The sequence below is a fragment of the Microcaecilia unicolor genome, chromosome 3, assembly GCF_901765095.1.
Source record: "Microcaecilia unicolor chromosome 3, aMicUni1.1, whole genome shotgun sequence".
In the NCBI taxonomy this organism is placed as follows: Eukaryota; Metazoa; Chordata; class Amphibia; order Gymnophiona; family Siphonopidae; genus Microcaecilia; species Microcaecilia unicolor.
Genome location: NC_044033.1, coordinates 510,521,123 through 510,547,142, shown reverse-complemented (window position 1 = coordinate 510,547,142; position 26,020 = coordinate 510,521,123). Strand labels below are relative to the sequence as shown.

Genomic DNA, 26,020 nt, shown 5'->3' with positions numbered 1-26,020 from the left:
TTACATGGGTACGCAAGAAAAAAAGAACCCCCTGTCTCCAATGTCCTCTTTCTCATTGCCAGGAAACGTTTTCTTTTTTTGCTGGGTTTGCTTTCCCCTTTCCCCTCCAAAAGGGGTATTGGAATTTTTGAAGTAGTTTCTCATAATGGCATTTAAGTCCTGCTCAAATACCAGAGAAACTACGAGGGGTCACCCTTCCAGTGCAATTATCCAAAGTTTGTTCTAATAGAGCGGAAATATCCAAATTATCATTTGTTTGCTGCAAATCTGATTTTTTTCCCAACCTTCTCCATGGGATTCACAATATAGTAAATTTTATTTACCGGGGGAATACTTTCAAGAGGAAAATTTAAAATCTCATTTAAATATCTTTTAAAGAGATCAAACGGAGAATTTCCTAGGAGTTTTGGGAAATTTAAGCAATCGCGAATTTAATCTTCTATTATAGTTCTCGATCTGTTCAATTCCGCGCCGAACATCACCACTATCTCTTATTGCTGCATTCTTAAATTCATGAAGCAAATCCACTTCTTTCTGGATATTCGTAATCTTTGTTGAGGTTTCTGCTAAATATTCTTTTAATTTCTCTGACACATCTTAGTTTTTGTGATGCCAGGTACTACAGACCAGGCATATCTAACTTTCAGGGTTCCCACTTCAATAAAGACAAGATGCTTTTCATGCTGACAGAACTGTGCTTCAAACTCCAGATCTACCATTGCCTCCCGCACCTCCCAACGATGGGGTCTTGGTTCGCTCCTCGGGTTTCATAATAGCAGGATACCTCTCCAGGTTCCATGAGGAGGGACCAAAATTATCTCAGACCAATGTGTCTTGGAGCTAATAAAGCAGGGTTACTAACTGGAGTTCTCCTATTCCATTGCAGATTTTTTTTTTCTTGAAATCTCCATGCAAGCTCCTGCCCAAATGTCGAGCAGTTCAAGCCAGCTTGAAAACGCGTCTTCATTTAGGCACAGTAGAGACTTTCCCCAGATGCGATTGCTGAATGGGAAGTTATTCCATTTGCTTTGTAGTTCCAAAGAATGGGGATTCCTTCCATCTAGGTTTGGACTTCAGAAGAGTCAACGGGAACATTATAATCTGTAATAGTTTCAAGTACTTAATACATAGTGTCGACATGTGTATGGTATGAAATCGACTCTTAAACATTTCAATCCAAATGATTCCAGTTTGAAAAACAATGTTCCTGTCTAAGATAGCTAGTCCCCTGCCATAGGAGCTGCGGTCTACATGTGTATTTCCCAGATCCTTTCATGTAGTTTATGAAAGGCTCCACGTTCAGTGAGCCTTTTGTAAAATATACAGGAAATTGAACACGTTTAACCTGGTGTTCTCATATCTACCTAGATACCCTATGCAAAATCGGGCTGCTTATCAGGTTATATAAGCTATTAATTAGTAACCTACAATGGTGTAGTGACATCATTTGTGATGTCATGGTTTTGTTTTGTTTTGTTTTTTTTGCTTTTTGGCCCACTTTAAAACTAAGGACATTTTGCATATTCGGTAAATATGATGATTAATATATTAAGAATACAACTGTGATGGCAGGCATTGTTAGCACCCAAGGTTTGTGTTTTATCTACATATGGCAGTCAAACTTTTATAGTAGTTGCTATTAATATGGAACGCTATGTTACAAAGGTAAGAAATTGTCTCTGGAAAACTTGTGATCACAGTTTAGTGAGCCTAATTGGATACTAAGTTCATCAAATAAAGCTTGATATTTTGATGTTTGTATAAAGTCAACTGTTTCATCCTCTACAGGTTCATCGTTGGGTCAATTATGAATCCATGTTGAAAGAATGCCTTATTGGAAGGATGGCAGTAAAGCCTGTTACTATTAATAAAGGTATTTAATTTCAAAATCAAAATGTTTAAGGGCATTTATTGGAAAACATACTGTATTCTGTATTTTGTTTTGTTAATGATGAAGAATGTAGGACCGGGTCATCAAGTCAAATTGTACAATAGACTAACATAGTAACATAGTAGATGACGGCAGAAAAAGACCTGCACGGTCCATCCAGTCTGCCCAACGAGATAACTCATACGTGCTACTTTTTGTGTATACCCTACTTTGATTTGTACCTGTGCTCTTCAGGGCACAGACCGTATAAGTCTGCCCAGCACTATCCCCGCCTCCCAACCACCAGCCCTGTCTCCCAACCACGGGCTCTGGCACAGACCGTATAAGTCTGCCCAGCACTATCCCTGCCTCCCAACCACCAGCCCCGCCTCCCGATCTTGACTAAGCTCCTGAGGATCCATTCCTTCTGCACAGGATTCCTTTATGCTTATCCCACGCATGTTTGAATTCCGTTACCGTTTTCATTTCCACCACCTCCCGCGGGAGGGCATTCCAAGCATCCACCACCCTCTCTGTGAAAAAATACTTCCTGACATTTTTCTTGAGTTTGCCCCCCCTTCAATCTCATTTCATGTCCTCTCGTTCTACCGCCTTCCCCTCTCCGGAAAAGAACTAAATAAGTTCTTTGCTTCAGTTTTTACTGATAAGGATGTAAGGTGACGATATGGAGGAACTGAAAAAAATCTCAATGAACCTGGAAGATGGGGATATGCCAAATCGACAAGCTGAAGAGCACAAATCATCCGAACCAAAACTAGATCTTGCAGTGCCTGCTAGAGGCTATCTGTTAATTCTGTGGTACAAAGTTCAAGTTTTAAAACTAAGGGGAAAAGAGTATGGAGATTAGTTGATAAAGTTTGCTTTTTTATATTTTTATTCTGCCTATCAGTAACCTACAATTCCTCCTTTAAACCCCAATCTTTAAGTTCCCAAAGCACAAAGCAAAATAGTGTTCACTTACCATAGAAATGTCCTCTTCTCTCAGAACTTCTCAGAAAGGCTTCATGGGATGAAAGTTGATAGTGTACTGTTCTGATGGTACTGCTGGAATTATTTGTTTTTAACATTAGGGGTATAATAATCAACGCGGGCTACCGTTAAGATGTGATATTTTGCCCCTAACTTGTGCTGTTTTAGTCCAATTTATGTATTGAGATCTCGTTACTAATAACTGGGGTTAACAGTAAAATATCAAAATGGGCTCCTGGGACCGATTCTGTTCAATATATTTGTGAGTGACATTGCCGAAGGGTTAGAAGGTAAAGTTTGCCTTTTTGCGGACAATACTAAGATTTGTAACAGAGTGGACACCGGGGAGGGAGTGGAAAACATGAAAAAGGATCTTCAGGAACTAGAAGAATGGTCAAGGTTTGGCGATTAAAATTCAATGCGAAGAAATGCAAAGTGATACACTTAGGGAGTAGAAATCTACGGGAGAAGTATGTGTTAGGCGGGGAGAGTCTGATAGTTACGGACGGGGAGAGGGATCTTGGGGTGATAGTATCTGAGGATCTGAAGGCGACGAAACAGTGTGACAAGGCGGTGGCCATAGCCAGAAGGTTGCTAGGCTGTATAGAGAGAGGTGTGACCAGCAGAAGAAAAGAGGTGTTGATGCTCCTGTATAAGTTGTTGGTGAGGCCCCACCTGGAGTATTGTGTTCAGTTGTGGTGGCCGTACCTTGCTAAGGATGTCAAAAAAAATGGAAGCGGTGCAAAGAAAAGATATGACAATGGTATGGGATTTGCGTTACAAGACGTATGAGGAGAGACTTGTGGACCTGAACATGTATACCCTGGAGGAAAGGAGAAACAGGGGTGATATGATACAGACATTCAAATATTTGAAAGGTATTAATCTGCAAACGAACCTTTTCCGGAGATGGGAGGGCGGTAGAACGAGAGGACATGATACGAGAGTGAAGGGGGGGCAGACTCAAGAAAAATGTCAGGAAGTATTTTTTCACGGAGAGAGTGGTAGATACTTGGAATGCCCTGCCACGGGAGGTGGTGGAGATGAAAACGGTAGCGGAATTCAAGCATGCATGGGATAAACATAAAGGAATCCTGTGCAGAAGGAATGGATCCTCAGGAGCTTAGCCGAGATTGGGAGGCGGGGCTGGTGTTTGGGTGGTAGGGCTAATTCTGGGCAAGACTTCTACAGTCTGTGTCCTGAAAATGGCAGATACAGATCAAGGTAAGGTATACACAAGAAGTAGCACATATGAGTTTATCTTGTTGGGCAGACTGGATGGACTGTGCAGGTCTTTTTCTGCAATCATCTACTATGTTACTATGTTATGTTAAGTCCTCCCCCCCCCCCCCCTTATTAATCATGAACAATGCACATTTTGGCTAGACCCTGCAGTAGTGTAAAGAATGACCTCTTTGTTTTCTCTGAGAACGGACAAAAAATTTAGGTAGATGAGTGTTCCTCCGAATGGCTGCATAGTTGCAACTTTTGTTTCTCATTTTATTTATGTAATGCAAAATATTTCCTTGCATTTCTGCCTGTTAACGTTTTCCCTAACAAATACTTTTAGAACTTTTTAACGGCCTAGAGCCTTATTTTGTACAGGAGCTTTAAAATATAAATAAACTTTCTTGTTTAAACTTTTTTCTTTTTCTGTTCTTGCAGAAACTAGTACTAGAATAAAAATGGAAAAGGACATTTTAAATGGTAAGTTAGTGCGTAAAATCTGCTGTTGAAATAAATTGCATGTTAACCTCTTCCTACTGCTTCAACAAGTATTATATTCTGTAAGCAGGGTATATAGGTGCCCTGAACTGAGATCCAGTTAATTCCTACCACGGTGTCTTATAAAGTGCTGCACAGGAGCTGCCTTGCAGCAGTGTAACATGGGACACATCACTCTACTTGCCAATTTTATATTCGGTAAACATTCTACTAAGTAAACAACTCCAGGATGTGTAAAATTTATAGGCCACAGCTTTATTGAAAACATAATCCAAGAAACACCTGAACTATATTCAACAGGTCCTTTAGTCTCCTCTCCACACCATGTCTTTCTAGCTAGGTAGTTGCATCTTCAGGTGATGTACAATGACCTACTTTGTTGTTGTTAACCGTAACAAAAAGGTAAGTTGTTTTCGCAAATTAATACTGAAAAAAATAAAGACACCAGCTGTATGTGTCTGCAAGAAATAAATCAACCCTAAGTAATATTTTAACGGATGGAAAAAGCCTCAGAACCTTGACTGAGCACGTTGACTCTGCTCAGTACTTATTCAATCGTAGGTTAAACCTTCCTTAAAGTGCTCAAAACTAAGCGAAAAAGTGAAATGAAACTTTTAAATTGCATTGAAGCAAAGACAAAGAACAAATAGCTTATCTTTGCACCACAGGTAATTCAGTTGAAAAACTTCCGACGATAGCCAGTGTTTCTGTTAAAAATATTATTTAGAGTTGATTTATTTCTTGTAGAGACATACAGTTAGTGTATTTAGTTTTTTTGATACTTCTTTGGTACAACTGGGTCACATAGCAATTCAGCTTTCATAGTCTGGGTGTGATAGCATGAGAGAGGGTTGAGTGTGGACCTTCATAGATACAGCCAGACAAGAGTGAAAAGTAAAGCAAAAACTCTTAATTCAAATGTGCTGAAGCTTGTTGCTTCACAGGTACAGTAAATTAGGAATAAGGTCTCTTGAGATTCAGATGCAATCTTTATACAGGCCCGTTGCCGACAGGCCCCAAAGTCAGTGTGTACAGTCTAGCCGCAGTGTTAAATAAAGCCTGGCCTGGCTCCAGCCAGGCCTCGAGAAACAGGGTTCTCACAAGATTCAAGATAAACCTTGGCCTACCTTTGTTAGTTTTCAGATGGGTTACACATCTGCTGTGGAGGATACACTGTAGGGCTGCGTCTCATTTCCCTGGGACCTCTCTTACTTGACTGTGCTCAAGGGTTTTATATGGCTGCCTGAACCACTCCTTTCCCTGCTCTAAGCTGACTGATCCATGCTCTTCCTGCTCTGTACTGCAGGACCTAGTTTCTTATGTGGCTCTGTTAGGGAGTGTTAAGGGGATTGGCAACTTCCTGTACAGTCCATCATACTGGGCAACTCCAATTCATGCCTGCCACGTCCTTCAGCTAGGTGCTACCGCGGCGTCAAAGCACCCATTTGATACTCATTTCTTTAGCGTTATCCAAATACAGTGCTGCTTTTAGTATCTACTGCTCCAAAGAAGATGATTTGGCTCAGATGCTGCTGCCATAGCATGGGGTAGCAAAGCTTGTTCTGGGTTTACCACCAAACCCAGTAACAGATACCGTTAACTAAAAGTTGGACCTCAGAGACTAAACCAAGTCAACAAAATGCCCTTCAAGGGCCACTTGTTGAGTAGCAGGTCTTCAACAACATCAGAAAGGTGGATGTGATATATCCAAAACTTCCCTGAGATGCTGGACATTGCCCATTTGTGCCAGATCTTCTGACAGCCGATAAGAGTTCCACATCCCGATTTGCCGTTCACTATTATAAGGTTGCAGTCCCAAAGTTTGGAATCCACTCACCTGAGCCTCGGGATGTCTGATCAAATGATACATGTTGAGCATGTTGATTAATGGTTTTCCTCGGCAAAGAGACCTTTTTGATCAGGTGTTCGTGGGAAATAGTTCCCAGGTCAATGCAACACAAATGAATAATGAAGATATCTGGCGAGGCAGACAAAGCTAGCAACTCTCTGGCATATGGAAGAAGCTGCTGCCATTGTTTTCCACTGATGTCCTGCCGTCTGATATATGTGTGTTCAGCAGCAAACTCCAAATAGGTACCCAGGGGCCTACCCTTAACTCTGCACCTGGCCCACAGAACGTTTGAATGACTGAGAATCCAATTTATCTGTGGCTGCCCAGCTGCCATGCAAGAATGAAGGAAATGTTAATCAAGAGGTACGGTTCTACTCTAGCAGTGAGGTGTGTATACCCTATGTAGGTCTCGGATTTCCAACAGCCGAGACACTAAATTGCTGAGTCTGGTGGTCCAAGCTGTGCTACTAAAGTGCCTGCCCCAGTGCTGAAGAAATACTCGTTTGTCGGAGATCTCTGACTTTCAACTGTTTTGTTTGGAGGACACTAGGAAGCAAATCTTTTCTGTAGCAGTTCTGACGGAATGGAACAATCTCCCTGGAGTCCTAAGGACCCAGAAGAATTTGGGATTGTTTAAAAGATAGAAGACTGCTGAAACTGCATTTGTTGCTGCAGGCTAAAAATTGACTTTGGCAGTTAATTGAAAGTGTATAGTGATGAGGCAGGGATAGTGCTGGGCAGACTTATACGGTCTGTGCCAGAGCCGGTGGTGGGAGGCGGGGCTGGTGGTTGGGAGCGGGGATAGTGCTGGGCAGACTTATATGGTCTGTGCCAGAGCCGGTGGTGGGAGGCGGGGCTGGTGGTTGGGAGGCGGGGATGGTGCTGGGCAGACTTATACGGTCTGTGCCAGAGCCGGTGGTGGGAGGCGGGGCTGGTGGTTGGGAGGCAGGGATAGTGCTGGGCAGACTTATACAGTCTGTGCCAGAGCCGGTGGTTGGGAGGAGGGGCTGGTGGTTGGGAGGCGGGGATAGTGCTGGGCAGACTTATACGGTCTGTGCCCTGAAGAGCACAGGTACAAATCAAAGTAGGGTATACACAAAAAGTAGCACACATGAGTTGTCTTGTTGGGCAGACTGGATGGACCGTGCAGGTCTTCTTTCTGCCGTCATCTACTATGTTACTATGTATATTGTGTTTGATGATTTTTGTTTTGTAATGTTTTTATTATTTAATTTGTACACTGCTCTGAACAAGGGCGGTATATAAATGGTAAAAAAAAGAAAATGAAATGTGCAGTAGTCCAATGATTGGAGACCAGCTTTGTTGAGGACTTTCTGGAACACATCCACAAACTGGAATTTTGTAAGAGTTACCAAATCACAGGGGATCGGACGACTTCCCTATAAGGAAAGGCTAAGCGGCTAGGGCTCTCCAGCTTGGAGGTGATCCCCGATTCTCTCCGGTGGTCATCTGGTCAGTTCGGGCACCTTTTTGTGCCTTGGTTGTAAGAAAAAACAGGACCAGGTAAAGTCGTCCAAGTGCTCGTCGGGGATGCCCTTTTTTTCCATTATGGGTGGATGATGTCCATGTGTTAGACACGCCCAATTCCCGCCTTCGCTACGCCTCCGACACGCCCCCGTGAACTTTGGTCGTCCCTGCAACGAAAGGCAGTTGGGGATGCCCAAAATCGGCTTTCGATTATACCGATTTGGGCAACCCTGTGAGAAGGATGCCCATCTTCCGATTTGTGTCGAAAGATGGGCGTCCTCTTTCAAAAATGAGCCTGATAGGGTTCTAATTTGCTAACATCAAAGTTCATTACTTCTCATTTGCCATCTGCTGGCATAGGGGCATAATTTGAGCATCTGGACTGGTCTAGGAGGACTGAAAGAAAAATAGCAGGTAATACTTAATTTATTCATACTTTGAAGTCTGCCTGAACTGTGCTCAGAACTCTCCCCTTGAAATCTGTGCTTGCTGCAGGAATACACATGCAATTAGCAGCTTTTCTAAATTGCTATAGGTGTGTATCTATTTACATGTATAAATGCCTCCTACTGTTCTAAAATCACCTCTTCAATCTCTGTCTTCAGTATATCTAGCTTGGTGTTTGATGTCAAAATTATGAATTTATAGATGCATTAAGAGGTCCTTGTACTAAGATATGCTAACGGATTTAATGCGTGCTAAATGCTGCGCAGCCCAATGTATTAGTGCATTAATAAAAGGGACCCCTAAGTCTGTTTATATCATGAAGATAGAAAATCTGCTCGTTTTACTCACTGGGATGCTCTTGTTACATCTAGGTGTCCTTCCTAAAGCAACATCGCAATCATTTACCAAAGATCTTTGGCCAAGGTGAGAGTCTGTGTTTGTTAATGATGTCTCTTTTCCTTTCTGTTGAAGCTTTTGAGACTGTATAGGTTCTGAAGAAGTGTCAAATGAAAAAGCCAGTAACGTTGTTATTATCAGTGTGATTTTACTTTCAGTAGTCATTGGAAGGGTAATTTGCAATGCTCTTTCTATGTGGATAAAATAGTGCTTTGCCTGGGAGGTGGGCTTTTATGAAATTGCCCACTCAGGGTCTATGTAGAAATCTACTGCTTGCAGTTACCACAAGGTGCATGTACATGTTTATGGGTGCAGGACGCAGAAAAGGGGGCTCAGCGCAGGAGTTAACTTGTGTGGTACACATGAGTGCACAGTATTAAAATGCATGGTAATGAGGCCATTAGATATTCCATAGCAATGCACAGAAATAAACGGGATTTTTAACTTGTGCACATTACAAGAAGTTCACCGCCAGGTTTTGTGGAATCATAGAATGATTACTTGAGAAGGTTTTGTGCCAGGTTTTGGGATTTGCTACCATTTTTTTTTTCTTTTTCTGTAACCATAGCAAATACTTGAACTTTAAAAGGCAGAGCTGAAGCAACAGTTGTGTATGAAGGTAGCAGCAGTCCCGCTGTGCGTGTGTTGGAGGAAAACAAAGTACCAGTACACATGTTCTGGGCATAAATAGTCTTGTGAAAAATTAATGTGCATGACATTTTTACAGGGCTATTTATTTCAGAGCAACATAGTAACATAGTAGATGATGGCAAAAAAAGACCTGCACGGTCCATCCAGTCTGCCCAACAAGACAACTCACGTGTGCTACTTTTGTGTATACCCTACTTTGATTTGTACCTGTGCTCTTCAGGGCACAGACCGTATAAGTCTGCCCAGCACTATCCTCACCTTCCAACCACCAGCCCTGCCTCCCAACCACCGGCTCTGGCACAGACCGTACAAGTCTTTCCAGCACTATCCCCGCCTCCCACCACCGGCTCTGGCACAGACCGTATAAGTCTGCCCAGCACTATCCTCACCTCCCAACCACCAGCCCTGCCTCCCAACCACTGGCTCTGGCACAGACCGTACAAGTCTGTCCAGCACTATCCCCGCCTCCCACCACCGGCTCTGGCACAGACCGTATAAGTCTGCCCAGCACTATCCTCACCTCCCAACCACCAGCCCTGCCTCCCAACCACCGGCTCTGGCACAGACCGTATAAGTCTGCCCAGCACTATCCCCGCCTCCCAACCTCCAGCCCCGCCTCCCACTACCGGCTCTGCTATCCATGTATAGATATGTTGCCACTTAACATTTTCTTTGGACATGCGCACAGTAAAGCTGCCCTTACTGCAAGAGCCTTTGTGTGCATGTGTCCTGCAGTCTTTCCATGATTAGCACACAAGTTCTGAGTGATTTGAATTTGCATCTCATTAGCTTTCTGCATTGAATTGACAGTGTGCAAATAATGTTATGCACATTCTGCATATAGAGTGGAGTGGCCTAGTGGTTAGAGCACCCGTCTCGACATCCAGAGGTGGCTGCTGCTCCTTGTGATCTTGGGCAAGTCACTTAACCCTCCATTGCCTCAGGTACAAAATTAGATTGTGAGCCCTCCAGGGACAGAGAAATACCCAGTGTACCTGAATGTAACTCACCTTGAGCTACTACTGAAAAAAGGTGTGAGCAAAATCTTTGCAAAGGAACAAGTTGAAGTCCTTGAGATACAATACAAACAGACTCATCACTATACACTTTCAGTAGACACTGCTGCTGTCATTAGGCTGCTAACTTAAGATGACGCACACTATTTTAAGAAGACGTCACCTTTCAGTCTACCAATCAGAGGATGAAAATCAGGTCAGAACTAGTACCATCACCAACTAGTACCATCACTGGGCCCACCCAGTTTGGGCTCAGGCCCACCCTGACCCAGCAGTGCTACACCTTTAACATCAGATCGCTGGCGTGGAGGGGAGCAGGCTGGCCTTCTGCGGTCCTGCATCTCCCTCCCTTAGGCATCGCTCTTGTATGAATGGGTTCCCTTGCAGTGGCAGCGATTCCCACACGCTGCCTGCCGCTAGGCCGGCAACCACTTTCTGCCGCATCCTGCCCCCCTCTGTTGCAACTTCCTGTTTCTGACTAGGCGGGACGTGGCAGAGGGAAGGCGGGGGGCAGTGCGTGGGAGTTGCTGCTGCCTGTTGGGGACCTGTTCAGGCAAGTCGAGCGATGCATAAGAGAGAGAGATGTGGGACCGTGCACATCCAATTTGCTCCTCTCGCTGCTGCTGCCAGGGACCAATTCATTCATACAAGGAGAGTTGTAAGGTGGAGTAGGGAAGGAGAGATGCTGCACGAGGGGTGGGGGGTGATAGTTGGAGAATTGTTGGACATAAGGGGGGAGGGGGAGAAGGAGAACTGTTGGACATGGGGTGGAGAGGAGGGAGGGTGAGAGGGAGAAATGTTGGAAATGAGGGTGGAGAGGAGGGAGGGAGGGTGAGAGGGAGAAATGTTGGAAATGAGGGTGATGAGGGAGAGATGCTGCACGAGGGGTGGGAGCGATAGTGGGAGAATTGTTGGACATAAGGGGGGAGGGGGAGAGGAATGAGAGAGGGAGAAATGTTGGACATGGGGTGGAGAGGAGGGAGGGAGGGTGAGAGGGAGAAATGTTGGAAATGAGGGTGACAAGGGAGGGAGAGATGCTGCATGGAGGATGAGAGGGATGAGAGAGGTTGAAATGTTGGACATAGGGATGGGAGGGGTGGAAGAGAGGCTGCATGGAGAGTGAGAGGGGTGAGAGAAAGGAATATTGGACATAAGGGTGAGAGGGGAGGGGGAGATGCTGCATGGAGAGTGAGAGAGGGAGAATTGTTGGACATGGGTAGGGGGGGAGAATTGTTGCGGCATCTCCCCTCACTTTTATGTCCATGGAGGGTGAGAGAGGGACAAATGTAGGACATAGGGGTAGGGGGAGGGAGAGATGGCACAAGGGGGTTAGAGGCAGAAATGTTGGTCAAGGTAGTGGACAGGAGGGATGGAGAAAATGCTGCATGGGGAGGGAGAAGAGATTGTGGGCACAAGGGAGGGAAAGAGAGAGACGGTGGACAATAGGAGAAAGGGAGAGATTTTGAACATGGGGTAGATGAGAGGAGAGAAAGAGAGAGATGTTGGATCCAAGAGCAGAAGGGAGTGATAGAGAGATGCCGGACAGTGGGCGTGAGGGAAGAGAGAGGGAGAAATACTGGAGAAATGAGGGAACGAGCCAGAGGGAAGAAAAGGGACTGAGAGATGTCAGGCTACAAGAGTGGAGATGGCGAGAAAGAGTGAGCAGCAGCTAGGCTAGAAGGGTGGAGGGGATGGTGGAAATCATGTGGGAGAGGGCCAGGAGGGGATGGCAAGGAAATGAATGAGAGGATAGTGTTTACAGAGTAGAAATATGGTAAAAATAGTCCCATCAAAAAAGCCCTGACAAAATGGCCCCAATAAATTTCCAAACAAAAAAGCTCCTGACATAACAGCCACTGTCAAAACAGCCTGCCCACAATATGGCCCCTGACAGATTAGCCCCCCCCCCCCCAACAAAAGGGCCCGATCAGGCTGACCAGAATATATGGCCTCTGGCAAAGTAACCCAAACAGTACCAGACAGGGGGAGAACTTACCTTGTGGCACACTACAGGAGGATCTGCCCAAATTGTAGAGGATCCCTTTATTCGAGGAGAACACCATCCGACCCCGGAAGTCTTGTGTCTGGCTCATCTCTACCACGTCCCGCTTATGTAGTAACAGGAAGTACCAGTAGAGATAAGATGCTATTAACACATGTAAGGAGCATTAAAAAAAAACCTGAATGCACACTAATAAATACACATCTCTGGTACACCCCAATCTGTGAACCTATCCAACCAGAAGCCTTGGTTTAATCTGATTGCCTACCATTCCACTATCAGTTCTCAAAGCGACGTACTATAAAATATATATTGCTATTAAAACAGTACTATAATGATAAACAATTTAAAACAGTTGTATTTTAACTCAATCATAATAATTGAATTCCAACAACCCCAAAATAAACACATTTTTTTCCTAATAATCTTACCTTGCCAAACAAGATATTTGGAAAAACGAAATACGAAAACGCCAAACCCCTAAGAGAAAAACTTCATTGGCTCCCACTTAAAGAACGGATTACGTTCAATATGTGCACTCTGGTACATAAAATCATACACGGTGAAGCCCCGGTCTACATGTCAGACCTTATAGACTTACCAACCAGGAATACTAAAAGATCACCAGGTACGTTCCTGAATCTCCATCACCCCAGCTGCAAAGGACTAAAATATAAACTAACATATGCATCCAGCTTCTCCTACATAGGCGCGCAACTGTGGAATGCACTACCAAAAGCCACAAAAACAATACGCGACATAACTAATTTCCGAAAATTACTAAAAAAACAACCTGTTCAATAAAGCATACCATAATGATCCATCCTAAATACTAGACAACAAAACTCATACTAGAACTGGACAAAACGGAACTTTCTATTCTTGAATGCCTAAGTTACTCTGTCACGATTGAACCTTAACGCATTACCATTTTATTTCTCATCACGAAAATTGAATTCTTTTTACTTGATTGCCTAATCTGCTCTGTCATCTACGAACCTTAATGCAATATAACTCTGTATTTTTCCTTCCGGAAATGGCGATCGCCATTACGGAACAATGTAAGCCACATTGAGCCTGCAAATAGGTGTGAAAATGTGGGATACCAATGCAACAAACTAAATAAATAAATCACACTAGAAGAAATGGTGCCATCTATGTAGATTATTTTTTGAAACCTTTTGTGTAGAAAGTTGATTCTTACTTGAAAGGCTTTACAGATTTTTTTTTTTGAATACATTGGACTGCAGTAAGATCCGGTAGTCATTATCTAATTTGGTGCTGGTGACTATGGATATTTGTTCCCTTTATACGGTGATTCCACAACGAAAAGCTTTACATGTTGTGGAACATTTTTTAGATATGGGAACGTAGAAAAAAAGTTCTTAGTTCCTTTATAGTGAAAGTAGCTGAGATAGCTTGACATTTTTTTTCAATATGGAGACAGTTTTTCAACAAATATCTGGGGTAACCATGGGGGCCATAGTGGCCCCTTCGATTGCTAATCTTTTTTTTTTTTTTTTTAAATCCATCACAGTTTTTTGGTTTTTAGATCTATCCCCTTGCGAGTTAGGTTCGTTAGTGATACTTTCTTTTTATGGGAAGGTTCTGTGGTAAGAGTTAGATTGATGTGCCACATGGTTGAATGAGACACACGCTACATTTAAATTTATGATGCATTGTGATCATAATCACTTCCACATCAAGAAATGTTTTTTTCTTGATATGAAAGTCATTTAAAAAATCGATGGAATTTGCCACATCAGTTTCTTGCAAACAAATTTGCTTTTACAGTATAGAAGTGTGGTAGCCATGTTAGTCCACTTTTAAAGGTAATCAATAGAAATAAAACAAGGAAAAGAAAGATACCTTTTTTATTTGAGATAACTTAATACATTTCTTGATTAGCTTTCGAAGGTTGCCCTTCTTCATCAGATCGGAAATAAGCAAATGTGCTAGCTGACAGTGTATATAAGTGAAAACATTCAAGCATTACTATGACAGTAAAATAGATACCATTGGAGATTCTACATGGAATGTTGCTACTATTGGAGATTCTACGTGGAATGTTGCTATTCCACTAGCAACATTCCATGTAGAAGGCTGCGCAGGCTTCTGTTTCTGTGAGTCTGACGTCCTGCACGTATGTGCAGGACGTCAGACTCACAGAAGCAGAAGCCTGCGCGGCCACATTGGTGATCTGCAAGGGCCGACTTCTACATGGAATGTTGCTAGTGGAATAGCAACATTCCATGTAGAATCTATAGAAATCAAACAAAATAAAACATGGAAAAGAAAATAAGATGATACCTTTTTTATTTGAGATAACTTAATACATTTCTTGATTAGCTTTCGAAGGTTGCCCTTCTTCGTCAGATCGGAAAGCGCTTTAGTTTTATATTAGTACATTTCTTCATCCTTCCTTGGACTGGAGAAGTAGCCTAGTGGTTAACGCAGCAGGCAGTGAGGTAAGATAAAGTGCAAGGGAAATATTTTTCTTTTGTAGCTCTTTCTGTAAAAGGTTTATATTCAAGGTATTCATACCTTAAGAACACGTGGAGGGGCATAATCGAAAGGGGCGCCCAAGTTTTCCTGAGGATGTCCTCGCAGGACGTCCCGGCAAAGGGGCGGTAAAACCCGTATTATCGAAACACGATGGGCGTCCATCTTTCGTTTCAATAATACGGTTGGGGACGCCCATATGGCAAAATTTAGTTCGACCTTAGAGATGGTCGTCCTTAGAGATGGTCGTCCCCGATTTTCTGCAAAAATGAAAACCGAGGACGCCCATCTCAGAAACAACCAAATCCAAGCCATTTGGGCGTGGGAGGAGCCAGCATTCGTAGTACACTGGTCTCCCTGACATGCCAAGACATCAACCGGGCACCCTAGGGGGCACTGCAGTGGACTTCAGAAATTGCTCCCAGGTGCTTAGCTCCCTTAACTTGTGTGCTGAGCCCCCCCAAATCCCCACCCAAAACCCACTCCCCACAACTGTACACCACTACCATAGCTCTAAGGGGTGAAGGGGGGGACACCTAGATGTGGGTACAGTGGGTTTGTGGTGGGTTTTGGAGGGCTCACATTTACCACCACAAGTGTAACAGGTAGGGGGTGGGGTGGGGTGGGCCTGGGTCTGCCTGCTTGAGGTACACTGCACCCACTAAAACTGCTCCAGGGACCTGCATACTGCTGTGATGGAGCTGGGTATGACATTTGAGGCTGGCATAGAGGCTGGCAAAGAATATTTTTAAAGTTTGGTGTTTTTTTGTTTTTGTTTTTTTTGAGGGTGAGACGGGGGGGTTAGTGACCACTGGGGGGAGTAAGGGGAGGTCATCCCCGATTGTCTCCAGTGGTCATCTGGTCAGTTCGGGCACCTTTTTGAGGCTTGGTCGTAACAAAAAATGGACCAAGTAAAGTTGCCCAAGTGCTCGTCAGGGACGCCCTTCTTTTTTCCATTATCGGTCGAGGACGCCCATGTGTTAGGCACGCCCCAGTCCCGCCTTCGCTATGCTTCCAACACGCCCCCGTGAACTTTGGTCATCCCCGCGACGGAAAGCAGTTGAGGACGCCTATTTGGGCGACCCTGGGAGAAGGACGCCCATCTCCCGATTTGTGTCAAAAGATGGGCGCCCTTCTCTTTCAAAAAAAAAGCCTGATAGTAATCTGTTTCTCCTTCTCAAGCTTTTTCTCTGTTCTATTGTTTTACAGGTATGATTGGTTCCAAAATGACCTCACTATCACTATTGCCATATACAGTAAACAAAAGGTAAATGTCTTATGTGAAAACTTAAAAAAAAAATTTCATATACAAACATATGACGATGACAAGGTTCTGTCATATGAATAAATGTTTGAGATGTCAATCTACCTTTCTTCAACTCAAGGGCTATTAGTTTTCTGAGACTGGGCTTTTCAGCCACAGACCAGTTAAAATCTTTATTTTATTCAAATATTGGACATTATGAATGGACTTGTGCTGATTTATACTCTTGATGGTGTAGCCATATCTCTCTCCATGCACAGGGGTATGGTGCCAATTCTGGTTTAATGCCATTTTTATTCAAGATGGTACGTCCCAGAATTCATGCTGAGTTCAAGTTCTGTTGTGGGAATTTTGGATGTTCCGCTATGTTTTGTTACCTGTTGTCTTTGTTACATGGGGGAATACAACATGCAGTTTCAGGGAGTTCGCTCCACCCCCCACCCCCCAGGTCTTTTGTCCGGCAATTCCAGGAATAAGATGTATAGAATGTTTGTACATTTGGGAAGCTCGCCAGGTGCCCTTGGCCTGGATTGGCCGCTGTCGTGGACAGAATGCTGGGCTCGATTGTCCCTTGGTCTTTTCCCAGTGTGGCATTACTTATGTACTTATGTAATACTAAATCTCCAGAAATGCTTACAAGTTATCAGCTATTACCAAAGGGGAAAATAAGGAAGGAAGAATTAATATGAACTATTAGGGGGCATGCAATGAAACCACAGTGTAGTAAATTTAAAACAAATCGGAGAAAAGTTTTCTTCACCCAACGCATAATTAAACTCTGGAATTTGTTGCCGGAGAACGTGGTGAAGGCGGTTAGCTTGGCAGAATTTAAAAAGTTTCCTAAAGGACAAGTCCATAAACCACTACTAAATGGACTTGGGAAAAATCCACAATTCCAAGAATAACATGTATAGAATGTTTGTACGTTTGGGAAGCTTGCCAGGTGCCCTTGGCCTGGATTGGCCGCTGTCGTGGACAGGATGCTGGGCTCGATGGACCCTTGGTCTTTTCCCAGTGTGGCATTACTTATGTACTTATGTAATACTAAATCTCCAGAAATGCTTACAAGTTATCAGCTATTACCAAAGGGGAAAATAAGGAAGGAAGAATTAATATGAACTATTAGGGGGCATGCAATGAAACCACAGTGTAGTAAATTTAAAACAAATCGGAGAAAAGTTTTCTTCACCCAACGCATAATTAAACTCTGGAATTTGTTGCCTAAGAACGTGGTGAAGGCGGTTAGCTTGGCAGAATTTAAAAAGTTTCCTAAAGGACAAGTCCATAAACCACTACTAAATGGACTTGGGAAAAATCCACAATTCCAAGAATAACATGTATAGAATGTTTGTACGTTTGGGAAGCTCGCCAGGTGCCCTTGGCCTGGATTGGCCGCTGTCGTGGACAGGATGCTGGGCTCGATGGACCATTGGTCTTTTCCCAGTGTGGCATTACTTGTACTTATGTAAGTGCTCAGTCTTCCATTTCATAGTATATGCAATACAACAATAAAACATTGCAAGTAAAAACATCACAATAAAACAATACAAATATAAAGAAAAAAACAGCTAAGCAAACAAAGATTAACAAGCAGAGAACTAAACACTGTATTCCTTCTATTTCAGCCTGCTAGCATTTCTCTGAAAGTTTGTATGTTACCTAATAATGCCATATTCTGAGTTTCACAAAAAGGGGACAAACATATGGTTCCCACAGAACAGAAAAAGTGGCAGAAAACACAGGGGGAATGACCAAATGTAAAGAACTGATAATGCAAAATCTTCCAAAATAAAAACTTTTCTTGTTTAACACCTTATGATGTACAGTAGTTGAAAGGTATGGACTTGACATGAACCGTATTTCATAAGTGTTACCATACTGGAACAGACTGAAGGTCCATCAAGCCCAGTATCCTGTTTCCAACAATGGCCAATCCAGGTTACAAGTACATAAGAACATAAGAGTAGCCATATTGGGTCAGACCAGTGGTCCATCTAGCCCAGTATCCTGTTTTCCAAACAGTGTCCATGCCAAGTCACAAGTACCTGGCAATAGCCCAAAACAGTACAATACAGTGGATTTTCCCAAGTCCATTTTATTAATGGTTTATGGACTTTTCTTTTAGGAAGCTGTCCAAACCCTTTTTAAACCCTGCTAAGCTAAATGCTTTTACCACATTCTCTGGCAACGAATTCCAGAGTTTAATTACACGTTGAGTGAAGAAATATTTTCTCCGATTCGTTTTAAATTTACTACTTTGTAGCTTCATTGCGTGCCCTCTAGTCCTAGTATTTTTGGAAGAGTAAACAAGTAATTCACGTCTACACGTTCCACGCCACTCAGTATTTTATATGCCTCCTATCATATCTCCCCTCAGCCGTCTTTTCTCCAAGCTGAAGTGCCCAAGCTGTTTCAACCTTTCCTCATAAGGAAGTCTTCCCATCCCCTTTATCATTTTTGTCGTCCTGAACCTTTTCTAATCCAGTGTATCTTTTTTGAGATGCGGTGACCAGAATTGCACACGGTATTCAAGGTGCAGTCGCACCATGGAGCGATACAAAGGTATTATAGCATCCTCATTTTTATGTTCCAGTCCTTTCCTAATAATACCTAATATTCTATTTGCTTTCTTTGCTGCTGCAGCGCACTGAGCAGAGGGTTTCAAAGTATCATCAACAATGACTCCTAGATCCTTTTTCTGGTCCGTGACTCCTAACTTGGAACCTTGCATCACGTATCTATAATTCGTGTTCCTCTTCCCACATGCATCACTTTGCACTTGCTCACATTAAACATCATCTGCCATTTGGATGCCCAGTCTCATAAGGTCATCTTGCAATTTTTCACAATCCTCTTAAGATTTAACAACTTTGAATAACTTTGTGTCGTCGGCAAATTCAATTACCTCACTAGTTATTCCCATATCTAGATCATTTATAAATATGTTAAAAAGCAGCGGTCTCAACACAGACACCTGTGGAACCCCACTATCTACCCTTCTTCATTGAGAATACTGACCATTTAACCCTACGCTCTGTTTTCCATCCTTTAACCAGTTTTTAATCCACAATAGATCATTATTTCCTCTCATGACTTTCTAATTTCCTCAGGAGTCTTTCATGAGGTACTTTGTCAAATGCCTTTTGAAAATCCAGATACACAATATCGACTGGCTTAACGTTATCCACATGTTCGTTCACCCCTTCAAAGAAATGTAATAGATTGGTGAGGCAAGATTTCCTTTCACTGTCCATGTTGGCTTTGTCTCATTAATCCATGCCTTTGTATATGCTCTGTAATTTTGTTCTTAATAATAGTCTCTACCATTTTTCCTGGCACCGACGTCGGGCTCACTGGTCTGTAATTTCCTGGATCACCTCTGGAACCCTTTTTAAAAATCGGCATTACATTGGCCATCCTCCAATCTTCCGGTACCATGCTTGCTTTTAAAGAGAAATTACCCATTACTACCAATAGTTCTGCAAGTTCATTTTTCAGTTCGTCAGGAATCCAATCATGTAATTAAAAGGAAACATAAATAAAAATGTATAAAACATTTGGAAAAATAAACATCGTATGGGTTAAAAAACTAAGCCTACGGACATAAGAAAACAAAGAGGGATAGATGAAAGGGACTGGGACTTAATACACCACCTTTCTGTGGTTTTTGCAACTACATTCAAAGCAGTTTTCATAGTATATACAGGTACTTATTTTTGTACCTGGGGCAATGGAGGGTTAGGTGACTTGACCAGAGTCACAAGGAGCTGCAGTGGGAATTGAACTCAGTTCCCCAGAATCAGAATCTGCTGCACTAACCACTAGGCTACTCCTCCACTCATTCCACCAATAAGAGCCAACCTCATCAGTGATGTCACAATGTCTTGATGACCTGATACTTGGCTCACTTCTGATATTGTGATGTCATAAGGGAAAGGGAAATGGGACTTGATATACTGCCTTTCTGAGGTTTTTGCAACTACATTCAAAGTGGTTTTCATAGTATATACAGGTACTTATTTTTGTACCTGGGGCAATGGAGGGTTAGGTGACTTGACCAGAGTCACAAGGAGCTGCAGTGGGAATCGCACCCAGTTCACCAAGATCAAAGCCTGCTGCGTTAACCACTAGGCTACTCCTCCAGTCCAAGGAAGGATGAAGAAATGTACTAATATAAAACTAAAATAAATTAAATTGCCAGACAATTGTAATTTAAAATATAAAATCTAAACACAAATATGAAATAAGGTATAAAATATGTAAACATCATGTGGATGTAAAATTGTAGCGATAGGCATAAGGTGGAGGCAGAGTTCAAGATGGCGGCATGACTTTGAGCGTATCTCGCGCTACATACCTGTTTCCTGAGAGATTTACCTTTTTACTGTGTTGTATGCGAAAAGGAAGGGGACAGTTAAGCCCGTGTCCCCTGAGCGCTGAACGTTCACCCCTGTGAAGCATTTAGCAAGCACTTTGTGAAAAGACACAGGGACTGAAATGTGTTGCTTTTAGAAATAATAATGTAATAAAATAACCCCGTCATGACTGAAATTTAGTGTTAGAAAAGCAAACGCTAACCCAGGTTCAAATTAATGACGATAGGTCCTGGAAGAGATATATATATCTCTCTGCAAATAGTGAGGCAAAACATAGGTAAATGAGAAATTCACATAATAAATACAATTGTACATCATATATGATTTTTAACGGTAAATGTTTTTATTGTGGATCATCAGTTCTTTTCATTTTGGTCATTCCCACTGAGTTTTCTTCCACATTCTTTGATTAGCTTTCGAAGGTTGCCCTTCTTCCTCAGATCGGAAATAAGCAAATGTGCTAGCTGACAGTGTATATAAGTAAAAACATTCAAGCATTACTATGACAGTCTGACAGGGTGGGAGGATGGGGGTGGGTAGGAAGTATGCATGGGGACATCAAAGCATATCATTGATATTCTAACAGGATGGGTGTGGATAGGTGAGGGGTGGGGTGATCAACAGAGACATACAGCTTTATGGTTTATAAGGGCTAGGAACCCCAGATCCTTGTTAAGTCCTTTCTGTTGGGTGTTAAAATATTCAATCATTCTGACTTCAAAGGTCTTACGTTCTTGTATGGTTTTAAAGTTACCTTTAACATCCAACAGAAAGGACTTAACAAGGATCTGGGGTTCCTAGCCCATTATAAACCATAAAGCTGTATGTCTCTGTTGATCACCCCCACCCCTCACCTATCCACACCTATCCTGTTAGAATATCAATGATAAGCTTTGATGTCCCCATGCATACTTCCTACCCACCCCCATCCTCCCACCCTGTCAGACTGTCAGTAATGCTTGAATGTTTTCACTTATATACACTGTCAGCTAGCACATTTGCTTATTTCCGATCTGACGAAGAAGGGCAACCTTCGAAAGCTAATCAAGAAATGTATTAAGTTATGTCCAATAAAAAAGGTATCATCTTATTTTCTTTTCCATGTTTTATTTTGTTTGATTTCTATAGATTCTACATGGAATGTTGCTATTCCACTAGCAACATTCCATGTAGAAGTCGGCCCTTGTAGATCACCAATGTGGCCGTACAGGCTTCTGCTTCTGTACGTGCAGGACGTCAGACTCACAGAAACAGAAGCCTGCGCAGCCTTCTACATGGAATGTTGCTAGTGGAATAGCAACATTCCACGTAGAATCTCCAATAGTAGCAACATTCCATGTAGAATCTCCAATGGTATCTATTTTACTGTCATAGTAATGCTTGAATGTTTTCACTTATATACACTGTCAGCTAGCACATTTGCTTATTTCCGATCTGAGGAAGAAGGGCAACCTTCGAAAGCTAATCAAGAAATGTATTAAGTTATGTCCAATAAAAAAGGTATCATTTTATTTTCGTTGCCATGTTTTATTTTGTTTGATTTCTATTGAAAACCTTAAGAGTGGACTAACACGGCTACCACACTCCTCTACTTCCACATTCTGAGTTTCTGCATATCAAAATTCCTTTGGATTCTATCCCTTACATAAAGGTTCGGGTTCATGCCACCGTTATTTGACATACTGCTAAGGAGGATATTATCATAGTGGTTAATATAATATAAATAACACAAAATCTCTGCTAGAAAAGTACTACAGTAATTGACAGGACAGATCGAGAGAGAGTGAGTAAAAAGAAAAGAATTTGTTGCCAGGGGAATGTGATAAAGGCAGTTAGCTGAGGGTTTAAAAAAGGTTTGGATTGCTTCCTAAAACAAATGTCCATAAGTCATTATTAAGATGGACTTAGCAGAATTCACTGCTTATTTCTAAGATAAGCAGCATAAAATCTGTTTTACTGTTCTGGGATCTTGCCAGGTACTTGTGACCTGGACTGGCCACTGTTGGAAACAGGATGCTGGGCTTGTTGAACCTTCAGTCTGTCCCAGTATGGCAACACTTATGTACTTAGGATTCTGAATGGAATCTTGCTACTCTTTAGGGTTCTAAATGGAATGTTGCTATACACTTTGAAATTCTGCATGGAATCTTGTTATTCTTTAGAATTCTAGAATCTTGCTACTCTTTGGGGTTCTACATGGAATGTTGCTATTGTTTGGGTTTCTGCCAGATACTTGTGACCTGGATTGGCCACTGTCGGAAAAAGGATGCTGGGCTTGATGGACCTTTGGTCTGTCTCAGTATGGCAACGCATATGTAATTATGAGAAGGAATGGTTTACAAGGTCAAGTGCAGCAGATAAATTGAGCGTAATTAAGAGAGCAGGTCTGCCACTAATTAAGAGCTATGTAAATTGCAGTTAATAATTAATAGAAATGTTTGTTTTCTTTATATTTTCTTTATGTAAGGATATAGCATCAGAGCTGGTGACAGTTGACTATGAAGATGGTATCCTGCGAGTGGAGATCATTATAGAGGATTATTCATATCTTTTGCATCTTGGTAAGATTTTGCACTTCTTCTAGTAAGGTTTGTTTTTTTTAAACCAATAATCAAAGTGCTTTCTGCAGGCAAAATGTTTTAACTGTTGAAAATGAGCTTTTTGATTACCCACCCTGTATGTGGGTAAAATGCGTGCAGCTATTCCATTAGGTGCATACCTTTTGCATACGTGTTCCAGATGTATACATGTTGCTCTGAATAAACAAAACTACATGCTTGCATTTCTCTAGGAAAAGTACCTGTAAAAAAGCAGGCACATCTTTGTGTGGTTAATTTTCCTTCGCAGTAATTTAAAAGCCAGAGTGCTTTTTCGCTTTGGTCGTGACAAACCCTGTAGGTAAAAACGATCTGTAAGATTTACCACGCCATAGCTGATTTGATTATTTACATGAAGGTATAGTAAACCATGCTTTCAAATGTGTTTCTTACATTGTATGGCAAATCTGCTTTACAAATAGGTTACCTTGAACATGCATGAGGTGTCAACCTTGACTTTTTCACTTTCATTTGATTACTGCTGTTTTCAGTTTGGTTTTAGAGACTTAGACCTAGGGACCCTTTCATTAAAATGCAGGCAAGTTTTGTGGTAAGTGCAAAGCTTCTGCAGTGGCTGTTGCTTTTAGCTTTTAACTCCTAGTCACCTGTTCAGTACCCATGTCTGTTTTTAATCATTCTCAGAATAAGTAATCCCCTAATCCCTTATTTGTCCTGTCGTGTAACTCAAATAGACTGTAAGCTCTGTCAAGCAGGGGACTGTCTCATATGTGTTTAGCGTACAGCACTGTGTATATCCAGTAGCGCTATAAAAGTGATAAGTAACAGTTAGTAATATTAGTTCCTAGTTATTGCAGAGGAAAACCTTTTACCACAGAACAAATAGATTGATAGTACAGATGCACTTACCTACTCCTGTTGAGGTGGTTTTAAATGTCTTGTGCTATCTGATATAGTAAAAGATGTGGTGAATTACCATGTGCTAACTGCAGAGTGTAGACTGTGCCCCAGGGGCGTAGCTAGGTGGGGGCATGGGCCCCCACAGATTTAGCCCTGGCCCCCTCTACTTTCAACCCCCCCCCCCCCACCGCTTTCAACCCCCCCTCCTGCTGCCGCCACCATCGCCAATGACCCTCCCCCGCCAGCCTTAGTCTTCTTCAGCACCGGTCTCCGGCGCGTTCGCTGATCTGTGCTGTGAGTCCTGACTGACATCCGTCAGTCAGGACTCACAGCACAGATCAACGAATGCGCTGCGGGGGGGGGGGGGGTGGGTTCTGAAAATGGCGGGGGAGGCATGCTAAAATATGCCCCTCCCCCCCCCCACCTTGGGCAAGGACAGGAAAATACCTATGATACCCGAGTGTAATCTGCCCATTTCTCCCCATTCCATGCTATGCATTTAGCATGGGTTTAGTATCATAGGAGTAAAATAACTGTTACTGTAATTACGTATTTACACTTAATCAGTGCTTTTTTTTGTGCCGGTACGCAACGGTACGGCGTACCGGCACCTTTTTCTCCTCCTCCCCTCCCCTCCCATTATTTCCAGCGATTCTCCGCCTCTCTCCTGCCCTCCCATCGACGTGCAGCGATTTTTCCGTCCCTCCCCTGCCCTCACCTCTCTCATATCCAGCGAGTCTTCGTCCCCCAGCGTCCTCCTTCACTGCCTGCCAGCGTCGGACTCAGAGGCGAACGGTGCAGGCAGCGATTGGCTGGCAGCGTCGTAGCTTCCCTCTGCAAGTCCCGCCTATGCGTAAACAGGAAGTTGTAGGCGGGACTTGCAGAGGGAAGCTACGACACTGCCAGCCAATCGCTGCCTGCACCGTTCGCCTCTGAGTCCGACGCTGGCTGGCAGGCAGTGAAGGAGGACGCTGAGGGACGAAGAATCGCTGGATATGGGAGAGGTGAGGGCAGGGGAGGGACGGAAAAATCGCTGCACGTCGATGGGAGGGCAGGGGAGAGGCGGAGAACCGCTGGAAACAATGGGAGGGAAGAGCAGGGGAGAGAGAATTGCTGGACATGGGATGGGATGGAAGGGAAGGGCAAGGGAGAGAGAATTGCTGGTCATGGGAAGGGCAGGGGAGAGAGAATTGCTGGACATGGGATGGGAGGGAAGGGCAGGGGAGAGAGAATTGCTGGACATGGGATGGGATGGGAGGGAAGGGCAGGGGAGAGAGAATTGCTGGACATGGGATGGGATGGGAGGGAAGGGCAAGGGAGAGAGAATTGCTGGGGATGGGAGGGAAGGGCAGGGGAGAGAATTGCTGGGCATGGGAAGGGCAGGGGAGAGAGAATTGCTGGACATGGGATGGGAGGGAAGAGTAGGGGAGAGAGAATTGCTGGACATGGGAGGGAAGGGGCAGGGGAGAGAGTTGCTGGACATGGGAAGGGCAGGGGAGAGAGAATTGCTGGACATGGGAAGGGCAGGGGAGAGAGAATTGCTGGACATGGGATGGGAGGGAAGGGCAGGGGAGAGAGAATTGCTGGACATGGGATGGGAGGGAAGGGCAAGGGAGAGAGAATTGCTGGACATGGGATGGGAGGGAAGGGCAGGGGAGAGAGAATTGCTGATCTGAGGGCATGGATGAGATAATTGCTGGACATGGAGGGGAGGACAGGGAAGAGAGAATTGCTGGACATGGAGGGGAGAGAGGAGAATCGCTGGACAGGGAGGGGAGGACAGGGAAGAGAGAATTGCTGGACATGGATGAGAGGGGGAGAGGAGAAATGCTAGAAATGGATGGAGAGGAGAGCAGGAGATAGAGGAGAATTGCTGGACATGGATGGATGGAGGAGTTGGCTAGGAGAGAGGAGAAATGCTGACTTGGATGGCGGAGAGGGGAGAGAGAATTATTGCTTTATATGGATACAGAGGAGGGAAGAGAG

General features: G+C 43.3%; 1 protein-coding gene across 1 annotated transcript in view; it reads left to right on the top strand.

Annotated features, from left to right (window-relative positions):
* Positions 1 to 26,020, top strand: part of LOC115465247 (cytochrome b5 reductase 4-like) — a 159,157-nt gene that overhangs the window by 52,300 nt on the left and 80,837 nt on the right. Inside the window, 5 exon segments of the mRNA XM_030195649.1 lie at positions 1,789 to 1,873; positions 4,526 to 4,567; positions 8,744 to 8,795; positions 16,149 to 16,206; positions 23,047 to 23,140. Of these exon segments, the coding sequence (XP_030051509.1) occupies positions 1,789 to 1,873; positions 4,526 to 4,567; positions 8,744 to 8,795; positions 16,149 to 16,206; positions 23,047 to 23,140 (331 nt within the window).